The 23,777-nt window shown below is 39.1% G+C and overlaps 4 protein-coding genes and 1 long non-coding RNA gene across 8 annotated transcripts; 2 read left to right on the top strand and 3 right to left on the bottom strand.

Annotated features, from left to right (window-relative positions):
* The first annotated feature begins 717 nt into the window (after positions 1–717).
* LOC131332759 (probable inactive purple acid phosphatase 29) lies at positions 718–10,288 on the top strand. 2 transcript variants are annotated; one of them, XM_058367061.1, is made up of 4 exons: positions 719–1,199; positions 4,747–5,141; positions 8,182–8,623; positions 9,582–10,288. In XM_058367061.1, the coding sequence occupies exons 1-4, from the start codon at positions 920–922 to the stop codon at positions 9,614–9,616; spliced, it is 1,152 nt and encodes a 383-aa protein (XP_058223044.1). In that variant the 5' UTR covers positions 719–919; the 3' UTR covers positions 9,617–10,288. The 2 variants fall into 2 exon arrangements, with proteins under 2 accessions (XP_058223040.1, XP_058223044.1); XM_058367057.1 differs by lacking the exon at positions 9,582–10,288 and having other exon boundaries at positions 718–1,199; positions 8,182–8,781.
* Positions 6,129–7,599, bottom strand: LOC131332770 (uncharacterized). Its single transcript, XR_009201680.1, has 3 exons — positions 7,332–7,599; positions 6,664–6,831; positions 6,129–6,566 (listed from the first exon to the last, which is right to left on the bottom strand). It is a non-coding gene; the product is annotated as an uncharacterized LOC131332770 (long non-coding RNA).
* A 1,782-nt stretch (positions 10,289–12,070) lies between the features above and the next one.
* LOC131325698 (uncharacterized) lies at positions 12,071–21,491 on the top strand. The gene is made up of 11 exons (XM_058358105.1): positions 12,071–12,376; positions 12,469–12,549; positions 13,201–13,296; positions 13,457–13,540; positions 13,689–13,758; positions 13,849–13,931; positions 15,517–15,596; positions 15,835–15,933; positions 16,025–16,133; positions 20,945–21,034; positions 21,178–21,491. Exons 1-11 carry the CDS (start codon positions 12,110–12,112, stop codon positions 21,214–21,216), a joined length of 1,098 nt encoding a protein of 365 aa, XP_058214088.1. The 5' UTR covers positions 12,071–12,109; the 3' UTR covers positions 21,217–21,491.
* LOC131325717 (nucleolar protein 12-like) lies at positions 16,643–19,369 on the bottom strand. 3 transcript variants are annotated; one of them, XM_058358131.1, is made up of 2 exons: positions 18,467–19,369; positions 16,643–18,342 (listed from the first exon to the last, which is right to left on the bottom strand). In XM_058358131.1, the coding sequence occupies exons 1-2, from the start codon at positions 18,831–18,833 to the stop codon at positions 18,191–18,193; spliced, it is 519 nt and encodes a 172-aa protein (XP_058214114.1). In that variant the 5' UTR covers positions 18,834–19,369; the 3' UTR covers positions 16,643–18,190. The 3 variants fall into 2 exon arrangements, with proteins under 3 accessions (XP_058214114.1, XP_058214122.1, XP_058214106.1); XM_058358123.1 differs by having other exon boundaries at positions 17,436–18,342.
* On the bottom strand, positions 20,477–22,687 carry LOC131325707 (uncharacterized). Its single transcript, XM_058358114.1, has 2 exons — positions 21,624–22,687; positions 20,477–20,793 (listed from the first exon to the last, which is right to left on the bottom strand). The coding sequence occupies exons 1-2, from the start codon at positions 22,486–22,488 to the stop codon at positions 20,774–20,776; spliced, it is 885 nt and encodes a 294-aa protein (XP_058214097.1). The 5' UTR covers positions 22,489–22,687; the 3' UTR covers positions 20,477–20,773.
* Between the last annotated feature and the right edge of the window lie 1,090 nt (positions 22,688–23,777).

The raw sequence follows: 23,777 nt of genomic DNA, 5'->3' as shown, positions 1-23,777 counted from the left end.
TTCCTCTATCAGTTGGTTATGGGATTAAATTTGAAAGTAAAAAAAAAAAAAAAACGGGGCAGGGTGCGAGGAAGCAGGGGGTGTTAAAATAATTTTCGTAAATAGTAAAAAAATGGGGGTGAATAATTTTTGGAAAAGAGTAAGGAAAAAAGAACTTTATTGCATATTTATTTATGACTAAAAAAAGAATGAGTTAAAAATAATTTTTGGAAGTAAAAGTAGTAAAAAAAAGAAAAGGTTACAAAAAATGAGTTAAAAGTAGTAAGTTTTGGAGGTTAAAAGAACTTTTGAATTTCTGAAATTGTGGCTAAGGTTTTGGCTGTTGGTTGTGGGGTTAATTGGTGGTGTGGAGTTGATTTTAATAAGAAAAAAAGGGAGAGAGAGAGAGAGAGGGGGAAAGGTAAAATTTGCAAAATAAAAAATAGTGTTAAAGTAATTTTCGATAAATAATAAGAAAAAAAAAACTTTATTGCATATTTATTTACCAATAAAAAAGAAAGAGTTAAAAGTAATTTTTGAATGTAAAAAGTAAAAAAAATAAAAAGTTAACACATTCCGTTAGCTCCATCAATTACAAATTGACGGAATTGGACGGCAGGGGTTTAATTGTTAACGGAATGCTAAGTTTAGGTATTGTTTTGTTAATAGTGAAAGTCCAGGTATTTTTTTGCGAGTTATCCAAAAGTTCAGGGGCTTTTTTGAAATTTTCCCAATTAATCCGATTGACGATAAGAAGCCAAGGCAGATAAAATGTCACCGTTGTAGAATTGGATTCTACCTTCTCCGTACAACCCCATTTATGATTAGATCTGGGTAGGTGTATTTGCACTTGATTCTGTCCAATAAAACAAGAAGAAGAAGAAGAAGAGGAAGGAATTGCCTCAACCATCTTCGCACCCCTCAGACCTCTGGTTCCCCCATGGCCAATTTGCATTTGGTTGTGGCGCCATTTGTGGTAGTGCTCCTTGTTTCTTTCTCCTCTGCTTCTGCTTTTAAAGAACAAGGACAATCGCTGAGGTTCAGCGAAAAGGGGGAGTTCAGGATATTGCAGGTAGCGGACATGCACTACGGGGACGGAAAGACCACGCCGTGTGAGGACGTGTTGCCGCAACAAGTTGCGGGTTGCTCCGACCTCAACACCACCGCCTTCCTCCGCCGCATGATTGCTGCCGTCAACCCTCACCTCATCGTTTTCACTGGTACCCTCATCCCCCTCACCTTGAACTGGTTTAACTGTTTACTTCTCTTTTTTACTGCTTCACCAATTTGTGAAACCTTGTTTTTTACAGTATTTGTGTGTATGCTCCTGTTATTGTTGGTTCAGTTTCGTAGAATTGACGAACAGAATTAGTCATGGTGTTAGTGCAATCCCTTTATGTGTAACAAGGAAAACTCTAAACCCGCACAAAAAAGTTGCATACACACATTTGAGTTTTTTTTTGCCGATACAAACTTACTTTTAGAACAATTCGCCAAAATACATGTTTTCCCAAACGTATTTTAAACGCACATCCTATATGTGCTACCTACGTGCGTAGACATCTGGCACTGACCAAACGCCAGTTGTACGTGCCAGCATGTACTTAAAGCGGATACCCCATATGCGCTACCTTTGACTGATAACGCACACCCTATATGCATTATGTTTGTTCTATGTATAACCATATCCTTATGTTGAGTCATTGAAATTTTTAAGAAAACGGATCAAAGATTTCCTTCAGAAAAAAGACTGGAAAAGGGAGAGCGTTCTCGTAGAGGTGTCAATGTTGACCAATCGAACATCCGTTTTTTTGGACCATTAAGAGTGGAGAGAGTTCTCACAGTAAACAGAGTTGTTGAACGACCGATGGAATATAATAAAGGATTACTGAGCCGGCGCATAGGCGGGACACTTGCACCTGCACCTGCACCCCCACCTGTTGATCAAGTTAACAACTCTCATTTTCGACTACGAAGAGAGATTGGTGGAAGGGACAATGACATCGGACCACCTGTACCTTTCCTCATGGACTCTTACCTTGCCTAGTTGAAAGACATGAGTCGTCATGATTTGCCCGTAGAGCATATTAGTGGGTACTACGGGGTGATGTCAGGCAATGCATTTCATGTGTGGTTGAGAATTTGTACGCAACCAGCAGAGGGGGTGGATCCACGTGCTGACCAATGGTCCCTCCTGACAGTTGGACCACAGCCTTGGTCTGTACGACAGGCTTGGTAAACGGAACTTCATCGTGCCAATGTTACAGTACGATCTAACTAAAATGGTCTTGTGCGTGTGGCTCAAACACGACTTGGTCTTTTTTTTTTTAAGGAAATCTTTGATCCATTTCGTTAAAAATTTCAATGACTCAACATAAGCAGATGGTTATATATAGAACAAACATAACGCATATAGGGTGTACGTTATCGGTTAAAGGTAGCGCATATATGGGGTATGGGCTTTAAGTAAATGTTGGCACGTACAGTTGGCGTTTGGTCAGTGTCGTGCCAAATGTCTACGCACGTAGGTAGCACATATAGGATGTGCGTTTTTAACTGCTTTTAAAATATGTTTGGAAAAAGATATATTTTGGCCAATTGTTCTAAAAACAAGTGTATATCGGCAAAAAAATCTCGTAGTGTGTGTGCCCTCACATTCCAATTTTGAGTATTTGTGTAAGTGTTTGTAGCAAGATTCATCCTAGAAACTATCGAAATGAATGGTGGTGTAGGTTCAATTCTTCTTGCCAGCAACTCTTGGGGCCACCCCACCCACGTGTAAGCATGGAAAAGGCTGCAGGAGGGGATGTAGGAATTAGTCCGAGGTGCGTGCAAGCTTGCCTAGGACACCCTGCATTGCTGAGAAAAAAAGAAGAGAAATGAATGGTGATGGAATTACCACACAAGAATAAAGAAAGAATCTATTTTGCAAATTTTGATGAAATTGGAGCTTGTCAACGATATGATTTATGGCTTGAATTTGGAATGTGGAGTAACTTAGTTACTATAACTATATGTTACCACTGTATTCTTCGCCTATAAACAAGGAAGATGAAGCCCATTAGGGATTTGTGTGTCGATGTGGGCACAATTTGTCAGACCATGTTAATTCCTTTGTGATGTTACTTTTGTACTTTTCCTATCTGTTTTTTTCTATATAAAATTCTGGTTAACGCATTGTCTTCAAGAGAAGCTTCCATCTAAGTTCTAAGAAGCACATACACGTCATTTTCCTAAAAATTAGGACACGGACACATCGGGTACGCATTGCCATACATATCATAATAATATGCTGTTAATGCATTTAATAAACGAAAATACTATTTCTATCTAACTGGAATTAATTTGGGTGGACTTAGGGACTATTGAAATAGGATTAGTGTCATGAAGATATAGTAACCATCATCATTGGATAAGAGATTTAAAAATTGCCAATAGATTGCAATTTGGACCATTCTTGAACATTTAAAACATCTTGACGTCATAAGTGTCCTTAGTGTGTCCACAAAATATTGGACTAGCATAGATGAGTGTCGACATAGACACGAGGCAGGTTGATGTGTTTATGCTTCTTAGTCAAGGACTCAAGGTTCATTAAGAAAGTTTAGGTACATGTTATTCACGAGTTTTTTGGTTTGGAAAGGAAGAAAAAGTGAAAACCAAATGTGCATGGGTTAGTCTTGATTGGTTCATGGTGTCTTCTTGCTAAAGCCTGTTATATTCACTTGGTTAACATCCCTCAACAGACTGTCTGATTCCCGATCCATAACAGTAAGGGCAATTTTTTTGCCACCCACCCTTTGAAATAGTCACATTTGCAGTTGCCAAACAGATGAGGATCCTAACATTCACACAGTGTTCTAAATGGCGGCCGTCTAGGCGCTTGGAGGTACCCTGCCGCCACGCCAATAGCCCTTGGCGTTTGATTTGGCGCCCAGGGAGGTTTGGCAGTGTTTGGCGGCCGCCTAGGCGGTCTTGGCGGCCTTGGAGTCTTGGCGGCCTTGGCGGCGTCGTCGGCGTCTTTGGAGGCCTTTGGCGGCCTAAAATATATATATATATATATATATATATATATATATATATATATATATATAAAATAATAATACGAGGGAGGTGAATGAAGCCCTGCTACTCATTGTCTTATTCAACTTATTTGCTAGTTGCTACTACTTAATTTCATTTGGGTTTATACTTTGAAGTTTGAACTTGCATTATGGATATATGGAATATAGTTTGATTGGATAATGGTTTGTTAAAAAAAATAAAAAATAAAAAAATCCGCCGAATTGCTTGGTGCCGCCTAGGCGGCTTGGCGCTTGGAGGTGGGTCTCCGCCCTACTACCGCCAAGCACCATTTAGAACATTGCATTCACATAGTGTCTACTGACTACGGTCTTGGACAGTGAGGTTCTTAATATCTTCCATTCTGTGGTTTACTTCTAAATTTGATGTGACACAACAAAAAGAAATAAAAAAGGCCACAATTGTTTTATTCAAAGTTTCTCAGCAGACCTCTATTAATTTTCTCTCCTTCTTCGTCATCTCTCTCTAAGTTAATTTATGTAGTCTCTTCTTCTTCTTCTTCTCTATTGTTCCTTCCACCTTTCGTCTATGTCTTAAATTTATTAAAACTGGCATGCCTTATGCTATTTAAGCTAAGACCCGGGAATTGTTGAATCATTTGGCTTACATACTTGAAGAATGTTGCTACTCTTGAGCTTTCTATAAGCCCAAGTTTAATGCATGCTCTCCATTGGGTTATTGCAGGGGACAACATCTTTGGATTTGATGCAACAGATGCAGCATCCTCCATGAATGCTGCATTTTCCCCCGCAATTTCGTCCAACATCCCCTGGGCTGCTGTTCTGGGAAACCATGACCAAGAATCTACGCTTTCTAGGGCAGGGGTGATGAAACATATTGTTGGAATGAAACACAGCTTGTCTCAGTTTAATCCTGCTGAGGTTGAAGATATTGATGGTTTTGGGAACTATAATCTTGAAGTCCATGGGGTTGAGGGTTCAGCTTTCGAAAATAAATCAGTACTCAATCTCTATTTCCTTGATAGTGGTGATTACTCCACAGTTCCCTTCATCCCTGGTTATGGCTGGATCAAACCCTCACAGCAGTTTTGGTTCGAAATCACATCCAAGAAGCTTCAGGTAACAACCTCACAGTTGCTTTAATGTTGCTCGATTCAACATATTTTGCACATTTGGGTTACTCAAAGTTCAGGGGTAATTTGTCCTTAAACTGTAAGCTCAAGGAACAGTATTTCATTTGGTATGCTGTTTTGGTGAGCTAGCTAGGTAGAGGAAACACTTTGCATCGTTTTGGTAACATTTTGAAAATGTGGCCAGAACATGATGAAAATGTCAAAAGAATTTGGTAGTGTATCCGCATGTCATTGTTGGACATTTGTAGGTGTCAAATAAATCAATGTTTGGGCATGTTTCATACAATTTGAACACGTAGGGTGCATTTTGGTATGTATTGGTGGAAAGTGGAAACATTGGAGTTTCGGGGGATTCTACTGATTTTTAGTTACATTTCGGCCGTTTTGATGGAAACAGAGCGAAATTTGTTCCTTGGTTTTAATGTAGTTTTTAGTCTTATTCTTCCAAAGTATGAATTGTATCATCCCAGAATATGCACTCCCAAAAGTGCTCTCTCTCTCTCTCTCTCTCTCCCCAAGCTTAAGCTTCCATAACCACAACACCAAACCCAGATCCACCCAACCCACCTGATTTAAAAACTTCACCACCTGTCCAAATACTCTCTCTCTCTCTCTCTCTCCAAGCTTAAGCTTCCATAACCACAACACCAAACCCTGATCCACCCAACCCACCTGATTTTCAAACTTCACCACCTGTCCAAATACAATATTAATGAATGAAGCCATAGCTTGAGTAATATAGTCTTCCATTCCATACACTACCTGTCCAAATACAACACTGAAATGCAAATTATTTTCAGAAGAATGATACCAGATTGAACAATATGAATGAATGAAGCCATGAATGAATGATAGAGTGATATAGTGCTTCCATTCCATACAGCACCTGCCCAAATACAACACTAAATTACACAATGTTTCAACTTCCCAAATACTCCAGATTATACAATGCATTTTTCAGATTACGCAATGCCATGCCAGTCCACAAACCAAGCCACAGCCCAGAAATAATGATCCATTGATTATAAAACAAAACATTCAGTCAACAAAATACCAAAGATTACACATCGACTACTGCCAAGCCAAGGCAATACCAAAGCAATTCATTACAGTCAACAAAATAGAATGTACTATTGCCATTTGGTACCACAAACACCATTACATTAGGTCAACAAAACAGAAAGTACTAGTGCCATTAGGTACCACATAAACCATTACACATTACTACATTGAAGCCAAAAGCCTAAGATAAAGCTTATTCAAGTGGTAGATTTTTGGGTACTATGGGTTGAGGTTGCTCCTTGGGAGAACTGCCTTGGGGTAGTGCTTGGCATTGTGCCACTGCCACACAGCACACTGTTGGCTGAGTCATAAACATGGCATTCCCAAACCTTGTGGATCTCATTCATCCCTACATTGACACCATATAATCAAGTTAAAAAATATTTAATGCACAGAATATACTATGGACTAACTCTAAATATTTCTTAGTTAGGTTTCATTCTTACTTGTGGGATGGGCAGGCCTACCCTAGGGGCAATAAATCCTCTACCTCCCAAACTTGTCCTTGGTCCATGGCAACAAGCCCCTTCACGTATTCAACCTGAGACCCTCTCACTATTTTACCAGCAACATGAATTTCCAAAGCGCACCTGAAGTCGCCCCTGTTTTCTGACCTGAAGTTGTCCATGTTTTCCATGTTTTCTGTACAACATTAGACTTAGATTAGTAGCCATTTAACATGTGGGACTTATAATATTGCATGGAAATCATACACAAAGGGTTAAAAAAATTTAAACTATATGCAGCAATAAGTATTTTATTCCTGACACCAAACTCTATGAACCAATACAAATTTTTTAAACTATACAGTGTGTACTCCTTGTATTAAAAAATTTGCATTTGCTTATAATATTGCCCTAATGACAATTTTTAAACCCCCATCTCATACTTTAGGGTTATAAAGTTTGAAAATCCCCAATTATTTAAGCCCAATCTCGGATTTTCAGGGGAAACAAATTAAAAAACTCCAAAATCCCCTCCCCAATTATTTAAGCCCTAATCTCGGACTTTTAGGGTAAAAAGTATTTAAAAACTTTCAAACCCCAAAACCCCCAATTTTTTTAGCCCCAACCTCGTATGTATGCATTTGAATACATATAGAAAGAGAACTTACTGATTCGAACGAACAAGAACCAGGTAGAACTCGTACGGATTCGAACGAAGTAGAACTCCTACTTTACGGATTCGAACGATTTTCACAGTCCTGTCGATTTAAGGTTTCCGCTTCTGTCGATTGGATGGAGATGAGTGGGAGATGGTGCGGGTCGTGGTGGTCGTGGTTATCGGTCGATCGATTTTGTGGGTTCAAGGGTTTCTTCCACTTCAGCCGAGAGAGAAAACGAGAGAGAAGAGGAACAGAGATGAAAGAGGAGAGGGTGAGTTTTTTTCTTCTAAGTCTCCTACCGTGGTTTTTTTAAGCCAAGGGGTACCTTGGTCTTTTTCTTTTAATCCGTCCATGTTTTTAACGGAAATGAGGGGAGGGGTTGAAGTTGCCGAGTTTTGATAGTTAAGGGGGTGATGTTGGCCAGTTTTTTAGTTTAAGGGGTGATGTTGCAAAAAAATGATAGTTTAAGGGGTGTTTTTGAAATTAAGCCAAAATTTAGACATATACAATTGTAAATGCATACAATCTTGTATGACCTCACCTGTTTCAAAACTTAAATATTAAATTTAGTATTTGATATTCTTATAAATGCATATAATCTTACGAGGACGATTACTGAACTTCTCAAATTCTTTGATGGGCAGGTGTTAGGTTTTCTTTAAAAAATGTTGCACAATAGAACTTAAATAATTTGAACTCTTTTAAGAGAAAACTACTATGAGTCTAAACTCCTTCATTGTAGGCGTCATGATGCTACAATGGATCTAACTTATTGTGCAGAATTATTCCACGAAACTTCAAAGTTACCATGTCCCTCCATCATCATTCCTTGACTTCTTTTACGATATCTGTGATGCAGAGAGCATACATGAACGAGCCCGAGGCTCAAAAGGCACCTGCACCAGGGCTCGCATACTTCCACATTCCATTGCCTGAATTCGCAAGCTTTGACTCGTCAAACTTTACCGGTGTTAAGCAGGAAGGCATTAGCTCTGCTTCAGTAAACTCTGGCTTCTTCACAACAATGGTGGAAGCAGGTGACGTGAAGGCTGTTTTCATTGGCCATGATCATGTCAATGACTTCTGTGGTGAGCTAACTGGCATTCATCTTTGTTATGCTGGCGGCTTTGGGTACCATGCTTACGGGAAGGCTGGGTGGGACAGGAGGGCAAGGGTGGTGGTAGCATCTTTGGAGAAAACTGAGAATGGAGGTTGGGGAGCAGTTAAGTCCATCAAAACAAGGAAGTACCTTGATAATCAACAGCTCACTACTATTGATGTTCAGGTGCTTTGGAGCACTGGTATAGCTTTTCTCCCTCCAAACCTTTTCTCTCTCTGTCTACGGTTCTTCCAGTTCATTCTATTGCAAGAGAATACACAGGATAGCATGCTTTAGGAACATAATTGAGGTTTGATGTCAATTTCTGATTTTTTTAATGGGAGACATTTTCTATTCAAATTGAGGGCCTACGTGTGAGTGGGTACGTAATAGGTGCTATATGACAAATTAAGCACCATGATTTTCCGATGTTTGACTGTAAAGCATAGGTCCAGCGAAGATTGGCAGAGGAACGCTATGAAAAAAAGAAGGAGAATACAATGTGTCGGCATAAGGACCGGAAAAGTTCCTTAGCTCTCACCTCGTAGAACCCTAGAGCGCTCAAAGACCCTTTATGTGGACCCTAGAATACAAACTAGCTCTGATTTACCCGATACTGGTAACTTGGTCTTGAACCGGTTATGAGCATCAAACCAGTTGAATTCGAGACGTTACTCACCATACTAGGGTGTCCTTCCTCTTAAAGTTCGAGTCTTATTTTCTTTTTTCTTGTGATGGGAAATTAATTGCAACTCATGGTAGAATGCTAGACTTAAACGCCCACCATTATTGGATCATGCGGTGTTTCTTAAAGATACTTCAATATAATAGATAGCTACATGTAGTTTGCTCTCCGACAGTCCTTTTCTCCACTTTATGCTATAGCATGTGTTCAGGCACGCATTTGTATGTCAGAATATTTACATTCGAAAGGGTCCCTGGAATTCCAATTTTAAAATGTTTTCAGTGCAAGTGTGCAACCATTTGGCCCATATCAAGCATGTGCATAGTTCCTTCCTTCCGATTTTCTAATTTCACTTACCCTACACCCCTGTCAAAAATTAGCATCTGGGTATTACTTGTTACTTATGTTTTTCGTGGAATCTGTCTCTTTTTGTCCTCAACTTTCTCTCATTTCTATTTTGACCTCAACTTAACAGGAAGCCGTAGAAAGAAACAGATTGGCCGGCTTTGAGTGTTTTGCTGAGGTACATTTATCCAGTGAAGGCTAGGGAAGTGGAGATCCAGTTCAGTGGACATGTTTAGTTTTGTGATGTTGCGTAAAGGCTTAGATGTTGCGTATTACACTTTGAGAGAATTTTACAACAATTTTACTGGAAACCGAAAGCAAATGAAGTTAACTCAGAGATGCTTAATCAAATCCTGACGTTGGTTGAAGATGTGCATTCTTGTGAAGCGTTCTCATCGACTGAACTCTACGAGTTATGCAGCACATAATAGGTGCTCATTGGGAAACCCAAATTTCGTTTCTACCACGTCACTGGAAACTTTTTTGTATTCAAGGAATTTGTTCGTAGAATCTGTTCTCAGGAGGGAACAATGGTTGCAGACGGTTGCTGATACCTCATAGATCAAGGGGCAAAAGGAGGAATCTGACCAAGGAGGGGCTTGCATCTTTTAGTTAATTGGTGACACAATAGCTGACTAAGATGATGATAAACAAGTGGTCCGAAAGGATGATTTTAATTCTAGCGGGTTGCACATCAAGTTCAGAGGTTAATTACTACAAGCCGCAAGTTTTTGCGATGGAATAAGGAAATACTGGAATATGTTTCCAACATTGTTTTCGACGATCATTGTTCTGTTATACTGCAAGCACTTTTCTTGTGGGCTGTGGCCATCGAAACTAACCCTAGCTATATAGTTTTGACTGTCATTCACATGAATAGGCACATGATCCAAATCGATCATCTCGTGAATGATCGTAAATTTTGAAGAGAAGAACATGTCTGCCGACGAAAGAAAAAAAAAACTTGATCAGACAATAATATGCAAATGAAAAAATCATTTCGAATAGATGATTACAGTTTAAAATCATGACCTATTTTTAGAAAAGAGAATATACTACTTGTTCAGAGTATAGATATTTAAATTATAGTATGACTTTCTACAAAGATATTTTTCTTTTCAAACCCTATCAAATGTTCAAATAATACGACTTTCTACAAAGATATTTTTCTTTGCAAACCCTACCAATACAAGCTTTCAAGTTTGTGTGTTTTGTACTTTATCACCATTATCAATGAATTTCTTAGTCTTCCACACAAAAACAAATGTAAGACTGATATACAGTTGGTATTATCGGGGCACTTTGTACCTTTTTACGGTTGTACCTCCTCCTATGTAATTTTGGTCTAAAAAACGCACAAAAAGAGTGCTACAATTAGAGTTCTTTATGCGATCCTGCAATCGAAATAGCATAGAAAGAGATGCATGTAGAAGCATTTGAGTATATGTGATATGAACTCTAACCAAATATGCAAATGTTGTAATTGTTTATTGTCATAAATGAAGGCAAATGAGATCCTGTCACGTTAACTCAGGGAGAGTGAATAAGTTTCCCAAAAAAAGCCACTTGGCTTTTTGGGAATTTCTTTTGTTTTCTCTTTATTCAAAGTTTGTTCGCATTTATTAGTTTTGCATTAAATTTTTATAAATTATTGATTCATTTAGATGAGAGGACTCAGAAAAATAAACAATTATGAGACTCTCTCTTTTTTCTTTTTCTTTTTTGTCTAAATGGTCTAAATTTTGGATATTTACAAAAATAATTGGGTAAAATCTGGATATTTACCATTTACGCACCTAACACACCCTCTGACCCTCACAAATTTCCAACATCCAAGATACAAACCAAGTGTAAAATTTTCAAAGGAATATAAAGAATTAGGGTTTGTAGGGAGCTCCTCATTTGCTATGCAACACAACACATTTGTCAAAGGGCACACGAGTTAGGGGTGAGTGTGAACTAAACAAATTCTTATGAATTGAAAATTTTGAGAACTAAACTAATCCTCAAAACACATATAGCCGACCTAATCCAAACTATAATACTATGGTTTGATTTTAAACCACGGATTACTTCAAGTTGAGATTATTTCTTTAAAAGGTATTAAGAGCAATGACGCTTTGCATAAAAAGAAACTTGTGTTTGAATCAATTTTCTTAAAATTCCTAAAGTAAAAAAAAAAAAAAAATAGAAGCTTCAAATCTACTGTAAGTGACAAAAAAATATCGATATATAAGATGATAGTATATCATGGTTGAATTTATTACTATTGTGTAATGTTTCTTAAAAAATATCAAATTGCATGTAAGGAAAAACTACGGTTCAAATTAGTATGAAACCAGAACTTTGAGAATAAATTCGTATGCCATCCATTTAAGTTTGTTTTACCATTTTGTAAACCAGGACCGAACCACACCGCCGGACCAGACTGACCGGTTCGGACTAATTCTTAAGTATTAGATTCACGATTTGATGATTTCTTTGCTCACCCAACTAGGGTACCCTTGTCTGAGATGTGCTTTTTTTTTTGTTGCCCTTTTCTGAGATTAGGCGAAATTCGGAGGGTCAAGTTTGTAAATTAAAAGTTAAGAAAAACCTACTAGTTCTATGCAGCGGTTTATTTTGGATGCTGTTTAGAAAAACCATTTCACAGCAGCCATGGCAGGAAAGCGGAAGAAGAGCGACGATGGAGATGAGGACGGCAGCAAAAGCAATCGCAAGAGTTTCGTCGTCGTCGGAGACGACGATAGCAAGCAGAAGAAGAACGGAAGTAATGGGCAGCAGCTGCTTCCGTCGACGATAAAGAACAAGGAGAAGAGGTCCGCCGTACACGCCAAGCTCAAGCAACAGAAGAAGCTCGAGAAACGCAAGAGGGCCAAGACTCGTGATGCCGCTGAGAAGCGGGCTCTTGAGCTCGGCGAGGAGGTATATATATCCGGACCCCTGTATTTTGCTAGCAATTTTTATGCGGAATTGAAATCTAGGGCTCTGATTGTTTGGTTACCGTGTTTGTGCAGCCGCCGCCGAAGATGATCCCCCGCACCATTGAGAATACCAGGGAGCTTGACGAAACCGTTTGCAAACCCGATGATGAAGAGGTATTTCCTGTGCCATATATATAGACATATATGTATGCCATTGTATTCATGAAGCATAAGGACGGGAACATACACACTTCCTGCAACTGGTTTTTTGCGTGCTAGTAGCTCGCAGAAAGGATGTATCCTATTTATAAAGACAGGTTCTCAAAACCACGCGCGCCGCCCCCACACCACAACCCCCCCCCACATCATTTTACTTGTGTTAGGATGTATCCTAGATAGAAGTGTGAGTTGTATCCGATGTAAAATGCAAAATATATTGGGTGTGTTCATAATTTTGAGATGAAATGAAATTTCATGTCTTCGTTGTTACTGTCTGGTAACAAAATTTACGGTGTAATGTACCGCGCGTCGCATCATGGATTGTGTGGGTATCGGAAAACTTAAGCGTAAGATACGTAATTATTTTAACTCTACACGTACCTAATCATATACGTGTCTAAGATTTTTGTAGACATGGGATATGTTTAGATATACGTATCGCTTTCATCTCTAGAAATACCATATGGTCATATGCTATCATGAATTGTAACATTGTGACAACCCTAGCTGTAGCAATCATTTCTGCAAAATCTTAGTATTGAGGAACTTGATATGAAACCCTGCTTATGGGGGGATTGCCTTCCCATTCACTTTGTGCATTGACAGCTGTTTGCGGGTAATGACGCGGATGAATTCTGTTCAGTTTTGAAGCGTGAATGCAATCCGAAGATATTGATCACCACTGGCCGTTTCAACTCTACTGTATGTCTTATTTCAAATTGAACGTTTGTGTGTTGCTGTAGAACTATTCATAGGAATATGCTTTCAAAAGTAGGTATCTCTTAAATGAGATTCATTATGCAAGCTTTTTCTCCTGATGTGTTTTAGTTTGTCTTTGGAACATATGTTGCTTGAACAATAGAGGGGACCAGCTTTTATATCGGAATTACTTACTGTGATCCCAAATGCTCATTACTTCAAGAGAGGAACCTATGATCTGAAAAAGGTGCTGGTTTTTGCTCTGTTGGTTTTCAGCTTTTTGATTGATTACTTACTTCAAGAGAGGTACCTATGATCTAAAATGACTTCTTATGTACGGAGTTAATGCTGCAAGCGCTTTATTATCTGAAGATAGCGTTCTAATTTTTCTGCAGATTGTAGAGTATGGAAGGACTAAAGATTTCACTTCTCTTATAGTTGTTCATACTAACCGAAGGGAACCTGGTTAGCAGCCTCAGCCTTCCTTGTTCCTCTTCCTTCAATTTTATTGGAATTGGAAGTTTTTATTTGTCAATTCTGGTGGTTGTTCTTCAGATGCTCTCCTTGTCATTGGTTTACCTGATGGTCCTACTGCCCATTTCAAGCTCTCAAAACTTGTTTTGCGCAAAGACATTAAGGTTTGGTGATTCAAGCTCTCTCTCATCCCAGTTTCGGCTACTACGTTTTTTTTTACTGAGTTACAATGGCTCTGTAAATATTGGGCAAACCTAAAAGGCAACCTTTCAGTTAGTAGCTTTGGATGGGCTCATCAGATGAGGAACACGAATTGGGTGTTTTCTCAAAATGGATTACTGAATTACTCCCTTCGACCCAAATTGTTGTGCTTTTTTGGGCAGTGGTGTCACTTGAACAATTGTCTATATTGCACAATCTATAACGTTTTTTATGATTTCGAAAACTTTGTGTAGTAAAACTAATTGAGATCTATCAAACAAGATCCATATTAAATTAAAAGATGCACAACAATTTGAGAGGTCTCAAATGGTAAAACATGCACAACAGTATGGGACAGAGGGAGCAATTTTTTGGAAGCATACAATGCCAAAAAGAGCAAGGAAACCCAACAAAGGGTCTACCCTTTCAACTTGGGGGTCTTCCCTCCATCATTCCAAAGAGGCTGCTCTAAAGTGTCTTCCCAAGGAAAAAACAAGGTTGACCGCTTGTCCTTTTCTCCTTGAGCTTGTTTTGAAGGAACAAGGAAACCCAACAAGGGTCTACCCTTGTAACTTAGGGGGTATTTCCTCTATCATTCCAAAGAGGCTGCCCTAAAGTGTCTTTCCTGGAGAGTACAAGGGTTGGCCCTGCGTCCTTTTCTCCTGATCTTGTTTTGAAGGAACAAGAAAATCTGTCAACGGTCTACCCTTTCAACTTAGGTCTTGTTCCAAAGAGTCTGCCCTCCAGTGTCTTCCCCTTGTATAGAAGGGTTGACCCCGGTTCCTTTTCTCCTTGATCTTGTTTTGGAAGAACAAGGAAAAATGAGAAAGGGCTCTACCCTTTTATTGCAGGGGTCTTCCCCACATATTCAAGAGACTTCTGAAGAATTTGATTTTTCCTTGGCCTTTTTTTTTTTTTGTAGATGTTTACCCTTTTATCGCAGGGGTCTTTACCCACATATTTTGAATTATGTTTTGAGGACAACCGTTTTCAAATATGTGGGTGAAGACCCCTGTGATAAAAGGGTAAACCCCCTTTCGTTTATCTTTGTTCTTTCAAAAGAAAAGGAATCGGGGTTAATGCTTCTATTATTAGGGAAGACCCTTGACGGGTTTCCTTGTTCCTTCAAAACAAGATCAAGGAGAAAAGGACGTTGGATCAACCCTTGTACTCAATGAAAGACACATGAGGGCAGCCTCTTTGGAATGATAGAGAGTGACCCTTTTCGAGTTTCCTTGTTCCTTCAAAACAAGCTCCAGGAGAAAAAGGACGAGGTGTCAACCCTTTTTTTTTTCCCTGGGAAGACACTCGAGAGCAACCTCTTTGGAATGAGATACGGAAGATCCCCATGTTACAGGGGTAGACCCTTGTCGGGTTTCTTGTTCCTTCAAAAGAAGCTCGAGGTGAAAAGATTCTTAGGTCTGATTAGGTTAGAAAGTTAACTATGAGAGATCCATATTGCTTGATGCTGCCGAATCAGTTGGCCTTACCTATTGAAAAAGATATGGATATATACTGATTGTTGATGTAAATGTATGTTGCTTGCAGAATCATGGAAACCCGACTAGTCACGAGCCTGAGCTTGTTTTGTCTAACTTCACAACGCGTCTGGGTCATCGCATTGGCAGGTTTCATTCTTATCTCATCCTTTATAACCGTTGTGTTGAATATTTGTACTTTTATCTGTGACTATCATCCTCATAAGTTACACAGATTTTCCCTCCCTCTCTCTCTCTCTCTCTCTCCCTCTCTCTCTCTCTCGATTGATTTGTGGATGTGAGTGATCTGTTTTACCTTTCTAGACATGCATACTATCTATCATAAATATTTTTCTGACTGCTATATGCGGTTTTCTTTTCAATCTAGGTTAATACAGTCTCTGTTCCCGCAATCTCCAAATTTCCGTGGCCGGCGAGTGGTAACCTTCCACAATCAGAGAGATTTTATATTCTTTCGCCATCATCGGTGGGTAGTGTTTGTTTTCTATTTTCTAATTTTGACTTGTGTGTCTGAAAGTTTTCTAATAAATGAATCTTGCCATTAATATGGGTTAAAGGTACATTTTCGAAAGCAAAGAAACGAAACAGATTGACTCAAAAGGGAAAAAAGGCAAGGACACCAAGGAGGAAAACGGCTCTCAAGAGAAAATGGTTGCCCGCCTTCAGGTTTGTGTTTCCTCGGTCTCTGTGTGTTTCCAGCTCTTAAACCCCGTTGGTCTTAGTTGGTTGGATACTTGACTCTAGTTGCTGGAACTTCAGTAAGTCCATGATTGGTTGATTGCACAAAATGCTTGGTCTTGTTAGCAACTTGTTCAGTTGATTTCCATGGAAGATGGGAGAAGTGGTTTGTGAACTGTTTGTAACTCTTTGGGAAGAGTGAGAATTGCAGGCCACTTGTCTGTGTTTAACAATTTGAAGTAGAGGTCTAATGCTCTACCTAGTGTTTTAAATGGCGAAAGGCACAACGGTCCCTTAGGGCTTTAGCGCAAGGCGCGGCGTGCACTTTATTGACGCGAAGCGCAAAAAAAAAAAACAAATTTCTTCGCAACGAGGCAAATTTTATTAGAACAAGTTTTCAACACAAACAAACACTTGTAAAACTTTCAAATGTCATAAAACATAACATGTCAATGGTTAAACAAAAGTACCAAACACTAAACATAACATATCATCCATGAAAAGCTAACATAATAATGTTTAGCCTTTGAGACATAACAAAATGATTAAAGGCAATAAAATCTAGAGGCATGCATAGGCATTAATCATCATTCTCAGAACCAAGAACTTCATCTTCATCATCATCATTATCTGACGATTCTGATTTATATCCTTTCACATCTTCTTCCTCCTCATCATCCGTCTCCCATTCTTCCTCTTCATTCTCCTCATCCATAAGAGATGTCTTTTCTCTTGAAGCCTTAGCCTTTGGAGTTGGTTTTGCCATTTTCGCTATAGGTGTTGAGTTTGTTGACTTTGAACTTGATGCTCTAGTTGTTTTCCTTGGTTCTTCGGCTCCAAAAGCTAAAGCAACATCATCCCAATTCAAATCATCACCCTCACACACAAACTCATCCTCCATCTTCCCAACCAACCATTCATTGTTCTCATCAATATCTTTCAAGGTTATGGGATCAATGCGATCACGTTTGAGGTATCGACGTTTCAATGCTCTATTGTACTTAACAAATACCAAATCATTGAGACGCTTTTGAGCTAGTCTATTCCTTTTTTTTTGTGTGAATCTGCATTAACAATTAATTATAAAAGGGACTTAAATTCATGATCATACATAACTAAAGGAAGTCAATGAATGCACTTGATTGTCATATACTCACATGCTCAAAGACTCTCCAATTACGCTCACATCCCAAGGAACTACAAGTAAGGCTAAGAACTTTGATGGCAAATTTTTGCAAGTCGGGAGCCTCATGACCAAATGAGGCCCACCAGTCAGCTGCACAGCTGCACACCATAGAATATAGATATTGGAAAACATTCTTAAAGTGTAACTCTTAGGACTTTAATTAGTTACTAGATTAAGGTTAACATGGTGTGATGGTGATACCTAGTGCCCTTGTATCTCTTTGCCTCTTTGCCATTGGGTTACTGAAGAGTCCTTCAGCTCTCTCATACTTCATCAAGTCGGCACAAACAAGGTCTTGTGTATCATTATTGGGAATCAACTTTGTGATACATTTGTATAGGCCTCCAATGACTTTTGGAACTTTGCAAGCCTCTGGATCTTTGTAAAAAAATTCAAGATTTAAGTAAAAACCAGCTGCATGGAAAGGTCGATGCAATTGGACATCCCACCTCTTGTCGATTATCTTAAATACCTCATCATACATCTTCTTATTTTGATTGAAGGAATTTGCAATAGTTTCTATAGCCCGATCCGTAGCCTCATAAATGTATCCCATTGGAGGCTTGACTTCTCCATTAACCAATCTAAGTACCTTAACAAGTGGGGATGCGAACTTGAGGGAAAGGAGCACATTCCTCCAAAATGATGGCATCAACATGATTTTTTCTACATGTTGTCCTTGTTGCTCTTTTGCCCATTTGCTATTGGTCCACTTCTTTGAAGTAAACATCTTCCTTAAGTTTCCCTTTTGTTCATAAACCCTTTGTAAAGTCAAAAAAACAGTTGCAAACCGAGTTTTTGCCGGCTTAATGAGTTCCTTCCTCTGGGTAAATTGCTTCATCATATTCAACAAAGAGGGTCAATTATAAATATAACCATGCATCATTATTGCCCTTTCCCAAGTTGTCTTCAAATTTGGTAACTTGAAAATGTCTTCTAACATCAAGTCCAAGCAATGGGCAGTACACGGTGACCAAAACAAGTGAGGTCGTTCTGCCTCCAACAACCTCCCTGGTAATTGTTATAAATAAGTTGTGTTATAAGTTAGAACTAGAAATTTAGAATAAAAAGTGATTTTCAATTGTTCATAACTTCAAGTAAGTAACACAACAAAATAGCAAATTGAAATTCTCACCTGCCGCCACATTTGCCGCGGCACTATCCGTAACAATTTGAACCACGTTTTCTTCTCCAATATGCTCCACCCAACCATGAAGCAATTCATATATCATTTCTGCATGCTTTACAAATCTAGACGCATCCATAGATTTAAGAAACATGGTCCCTCTCGGAGAATTCACCAAAAGATTCATCAATGTTCTATTTCTCTTATCAGTCCACCCATCGCTCATTAGCGTACACCCATATTGTTCCTGGTCTTTTTTGTGCTCCTCCATCAACTTGTTAACATGTTCCACCTCTTTTTTTAGAAGAGGAACTCGCACTTGATGATAAGTTGGTGGGGTCAAACCCGGACTGTATTGCCCAATAGCCTCTATCATTGGCACAAAACTATCATGTTCACAACATTTAGAGGTATCCTACAATCATATATCCACCTTGCAATAGCCTGATGAGCCCGGTCTTTCAATAGTTTCTTATGTGGTTCATTCTCATCAAATTTTGGTTGCTTGCCCTTGGCTTTTCTATTTTCCACCACCACCTCTGGTTCAGAAGTGTAGTAAGTGTTGAGAGGCCCTATGGTTCTTGGTTTCTTAGCCTTAGAATGAATAGATGCGGAGGTGCTTCCGTGAGTAGAAGATTTCTTAGAACGGGAATTGGATTCAACAATATCATCATCTTCAAGGTCATAATCATTATCATTCATTGCATCAGCAAAATCTGGTATAGACTTAACTTGACTCTTTGCTTCATCCCTTTTACGTATGAACTCTCTCATCTCCTCTCTAACCTCAGGTGGGCATCAGCGACATGCCGCCGTATTCCTTTTAACTCCTCCAGCAAGGTGTTGCTTGATTCTTGACACACCCCCATTTTTCACTTCGTTACAAAAAATACATTTCAACTTGGTAGAATTGTGTGGATCAACCTTTTCGCAATACTTCCAACCAAGGTCCTTTTTACTAGAATTTTCAGATGTCATCTAAAATTAACAAGTACAAATAAATACAACAAACTGAACAAAGACTTTAAACAGAACTGGAAACAAAAAAAAATAAAAATAAAAATAACAGCAGGTGAGTCACCGTGAGTGTCACTGTGTGACTGTGATTGGAAAAAAAAAACAGGTGGGTCGGTCCGTCGGTGGAAAATAGAAAGAAGAAGAAGAAGAAGTGAGACGGCGAGAGGAGGAAGAAGAAGAAGAAGTTACCTAGAGTCTAGACAGACGATCAGAGAGGGAGAAGAAGAAGCGTCCTGGAGTCCTGGTCTGAATCGTCTGAAGAAGAGGCTGCTCGATCTGAAGAATAGGGTTGAGATCGATTTAAAGGTAGAAATTATTCAGTGCATCACATCCTTCAGCAAGGTGTGAGATCGTTTTTTACTTCAAAACAAAAAGCGCTTGCCTTTCGTGCGCCTTTGGGTTCCGCACTATAGCCCACATTCTAGAAGCGCAATCCTTGCGCTGCGCTGAACCTCGTGCTATAGCGCGCGCCTCACGCGCTTTTTAAAACACTGGCTCTACCGGACAGAAACATAAAAAGTTAGAACTTCTGATTCGTCTCTACTCTCTACTGCTATTCCATGCCGATGGCTGGTAGCAAATCATCTTATAGACAGTCTCTTTAGTCTTAGTAAAAGCTGTCATGTGATTCACCTAATTCCTGCATCTATAAAGAGAAGAAAAACAGATTGGAGCCTCAAAAGATTTTCTATTTAAACTGGTATTTTGTAGTCTGTTACTGGTTTATCAAAAACTTCTCCATTTGACTTCAAAGTTTGTTTACTGAAAGCTATTCACTATTTATGCTGCCCTGTGGTTAAGAGAATGATATGAACAGATGGAAAAATTTACATACGGACAAGGGGCAACGGGCATGACCCCAGACAAGTACAAATTTTCAAAACATTAGCTAGAAAGCATCTAGCATCAGACAATGGAACAGGAAAGCATCAGCCGCACATCTAGAACACTGTATCTACCACCTCAACAATCGTTGGACGCAAAAATGTGTTGCGTCAATACCGTCTGAGGCCATTTTTGTGTTTATGAATTAACATGATCTTTTAACCATCCAATATGTCCTGGATCATAGAATTTATGTACTTGTAGCTTTTAGCTTGAAAAACTCTAGCTTTTGTGTCCTTTAATTTGTATAGACATAGGCAACCAGCATCAACCTACAAATAATTATGCAGAATGTTCCCTGTTAGGTTTGTGGCTGCCTGAGTAAAAATCAAATCCCGTCATTGAATAGACAGCTTCCGTAAACATGTCCATATCCTGTTTTGTGACTGAGCACTCAAGACAGATGATCAACATTCAATATCTCCTTCTTACACCTGCTAAACCACAGCTCCACAGCACTTGTAGTTATTTTCCTATATTGCAGGAGGTTATTTTGGTGTTTAGTCTAACATAAACTGATGTCGAGGGACTAGTTGCTTAGTCTATCTATGTGTCGCAAACAAATTTTCAATTCCAAACTTGCAGGAATGTGGTCCTCGTTTCACGTTGAAGTTGATTAGTCTGCAACATGGAACATTTGATACGAAAAGTGGAGAATATGAGTGGGTTCACAAGGTAAAGTACTAAGCATCCAATATTTTCTTTTCTATCGAACTGACAAAATTTCGTACTTATTTGTTTTTCTGTGAAAAATTCCTTCACTTGTCCAGCTCATTTATCACTGACTTTTGTTTCTTTCTTTCCGTTTGAAACGATAGGCGGAGATGGACACTAGTCGCAGGAGATTTTTCTTGTAATGTGCTTTGGAATCTCGCTAATTATTTTCTCGGTGCTTCTAAAGAAGTCTTTTTAATGAGGATTTTGTTTTATTCTTTCGTGTAATTTTTTCCCTCTTTTTGGTTGGGGGTAGGGAGTAATACAAGGTAAAAGTCAGCACCTTGTAACGATAAATTATGTAGTGTGCCGTTTCTATCTCTTGATTGGTACTCCGTCCTTGTGACATTGAAATTATGAATTTTTCTTTCGGATAATGTCATTTATAGTGAAGAGGATACTCCCCGAGTTACATCAACATCAGTATGTCTTTACTGTATTGTTCTTTGTGTTTGGCTGTTTGTGAACTTATTTGTGCACCTTGAGTTCCATTCCTTAAGCCAAGTACATGCCTTTCTGAGTACATGAAGACAAATCAAAACAAATAGACCTGATGAAGCTGCAACACGTGAGATGGATCTTTCAGGAGGAGAATTAGCTATTAGATAGACACAATCCATAGCAATCAACATCCAACCTGAGTTTTCCAACAGGGTCTTGATTACTTTTGCTTTCCCCTTGTAATCTTTATACAGTCTGCAAATTATCCTTACACAAAGAGTACCTACAACTATAAACGTAGTTAGGGACCACCCCTGGTAAGACAAAACCTTCCCTCCGACAACCAGAATCTCTCTCCGACAAACGCAAGATTTACACTCACCAGAAAAAGTTGACGAGACTAGGGCATCAAAACCTGTATAGTAAGGCAATATGGTGGAATCTAGGTATAGGCTTGCATGCAAAATTCCAGAGACTGTTGAGACAATGTAGAATGCATATTTGATGTCATTTTTCTCAGCTGCGTTGTCGAAAACAAGAGCAGAGAGCTGAATCAGTTGGAGCATAGAGGTACCCACACACGAGATTGAAATCAGTGTATTGATCCTTTGTCCCTTGGCAAGGGCCAAGAGGAGTATCGGGAGAGAAATTGGACCAGATGGTAGCAAGTATCTTCTACTTAGTTGAGCAAGACGAGGTCGCTTGGTGGCCCCATATATCTCCGTTATGATTGAGATTAGGGTTGCTAGATACGACACCGTTGTAAGGCAGATTACCGAAATATCCGCAGCAAGCGGATAATTACCTTGGAAGGTGCTGTCACAGAAGTAGTGATAAGGGCAGTTAATGGGATCCATGGTCTCTTCTAGTTGCCACCTTGTACACTTGTAGAACGTTTCACGGATATCTTCTGTTGCCCATTGGTGTTGAAATGCTAAAATTTCTGGATGCAGGAGGAGATGCCGAATCATCATTCTGGATGCGGCAAGTATTTGTAGGACAATTGTGGTGTTATATGCGTTCGTACCTCCAAAGTTGAAATCCTGGATATGCCATTGATTCTTTTTTTTTTTTTGGTTTTTATGAAGGTTTTGCCTACTTTCGAGTCGGTCTGCATTATGGTGATGAATATATATGTGAGGATGGCTGAATTCCCTGTCTGGTAGTTGAGACAACAGCAGTTGAAATGTTGTTGTGGCTTGTAGTTGAATTGACGAGGGAAGGCCAACTATCTTATATTGTTTCTGTGAATGTTTACATCAACTTAATGCTTAAAGATGGAATCACTTACAGATAAAGTATTGCTACTATAGTGAACCATGTTTCCGTTTGCCAAACGTACTTCGATTCTACAGAAATACGGTACAAAACAGGGACCCGGACCAACCGGTTAAGTTCTGCTTATGTAGGATGTTTGTTATGGCAATTGAAACTAATTTCGGGATCATGATGTTATGAGGAGGCGTGTATTCGGAGTCTAGAAATGTAGTAGATGATGAACATTTATAGAATCAGAAGCAATTTTCACTCACCGGGGTTGGTGTGTGAGCGAGCCTAGTATCGTAGGGACCTTCACTTTCTTTGTTTCCCTCGTTTTCCTCTAGACTTTGGATCTCAGCACCAAGGAAAGTCCGTCTGTACAAATGGTCTAGGCCTGTATTTTGGATTTTTTTTTATTTTGTACCGATGTGGTGAGAATGGAATGTTACTATCATAATTAGCCACATGGTTACCATCATTTTGGTAGAGTTTGGGGATGTGAGGCGTTGTCAACAATGTCAAGCATCATAGTCTGATGAACTCTCCCCGTCAAAAAATATTTGTCCGTTCTTGAATATTTTTTCCAAAAACAAAAATTTCAAACTTGTTTCATTAATTAAAAGATTGTTTAATTTTTTTGGGATTTTTCTTGCAAAAATTATACTTATGTTTAACTTTTCGTTTTGCGGACTACACAAATATTTTGAAACAGGTTTTCCATTCATTTCTGGATGGGTGGGCACTGTCGCTTTGGTAACAAGGATTAATGACGGATGGAGGCAGCTTCATTTCCAAGTGACTCAATTTGGTGTGTGAATGCAATGGGTTGAAGGCAGATTTTTGAAATAGTTTGCCTAAAACAGTTTTGCATCAAATTTAATTTTCATACTGAAAAGTGACATCTCAAGTATAGACATTTATTTTTGTCATCCTAATGCAGCACCAAGACGAGGTGGCCTTGGTGTGGGGTTTGACTCCTATCCACTTTGCTACGAACCTATTT

This window comes from Rhododendron vialii, chromosome 1a (assembly GCF_030253575.1).
Source record: "Rhododendron vialii isolate Sample 1 chromosome 1a, ASM3025357v1".
Classification (NCBI taxonomy): domain Eukaryota; kingdom Viridiplantae; phylum Streptophyta; class Magnoliopsida; order Ericales; family Ericaceae; genus Rhododendron; species Rhododendron vialii.
This window is presented reverse-complemented; position numbering and strand designations above follow the sequence as displayed.

Coding starts and splice junctions, on each gene's coding strand:
- LOC131332759 (XM_058367057.1), top strand. CDS start 920: ATGGCCAATTTGCATTTGGTTGTGGCGCCATTTGTGGTAGTGCTCCTT. Junction 1,200..4,746: donor TCACCTCATCGTTTTCACTG/GTACCCTCATCC, acceptor GGGTTATTGCAG/GGGACAACATCTTTGGATTT. Junction 5,142..8,181: donor TCACATCCAAGAAGCTTCAG/GTAACAACCTCA, acceptor TCTGTGATGCAG/AGAGCATACATGAACGAGCC.
- LOC131325698 (XM_058358105.1), top strand. CDS start 12,110: ATGGCAGGAAAGCGGAAGAAGAGCGACGATGGAGATGAGGACGGCAGC. Junction 13,297..13,456: donor CTGGCCGTTTCAACTCTACT/GTATGTCTTATT, acceptor CTTGAACAATAG/AGGGGACCAGCTTTTATATC. Junction 21,035..21,177: donor AATATGAGTGGGTTCACAAG/GTAAAGTACTAA, acceptor TTGAAACGATAG/GCGGAGATGGACACTAGTCG.
- LOC131325717 (XM_058358123.1), bottom strand. CDS start 18,175: ATGATGAAGCAATTTACCCAGAGGAAGGAACTCATTAAGCCGGCAAAA.
- LOC131325707 (XM_058358114.1), bottom strand. CDS start 22,488: ATGATGATTCGGCATCTCCTCCTGCATCCAGAAATTTTAGCATTTCAA. Junction 20,794..21,623: donor ACGTGTTGCAGCTTCATCAG/GTCTATTTGTTT, acceptor GTGGTTTAGCAG/GTGTAAGAAGGAGATATTGA.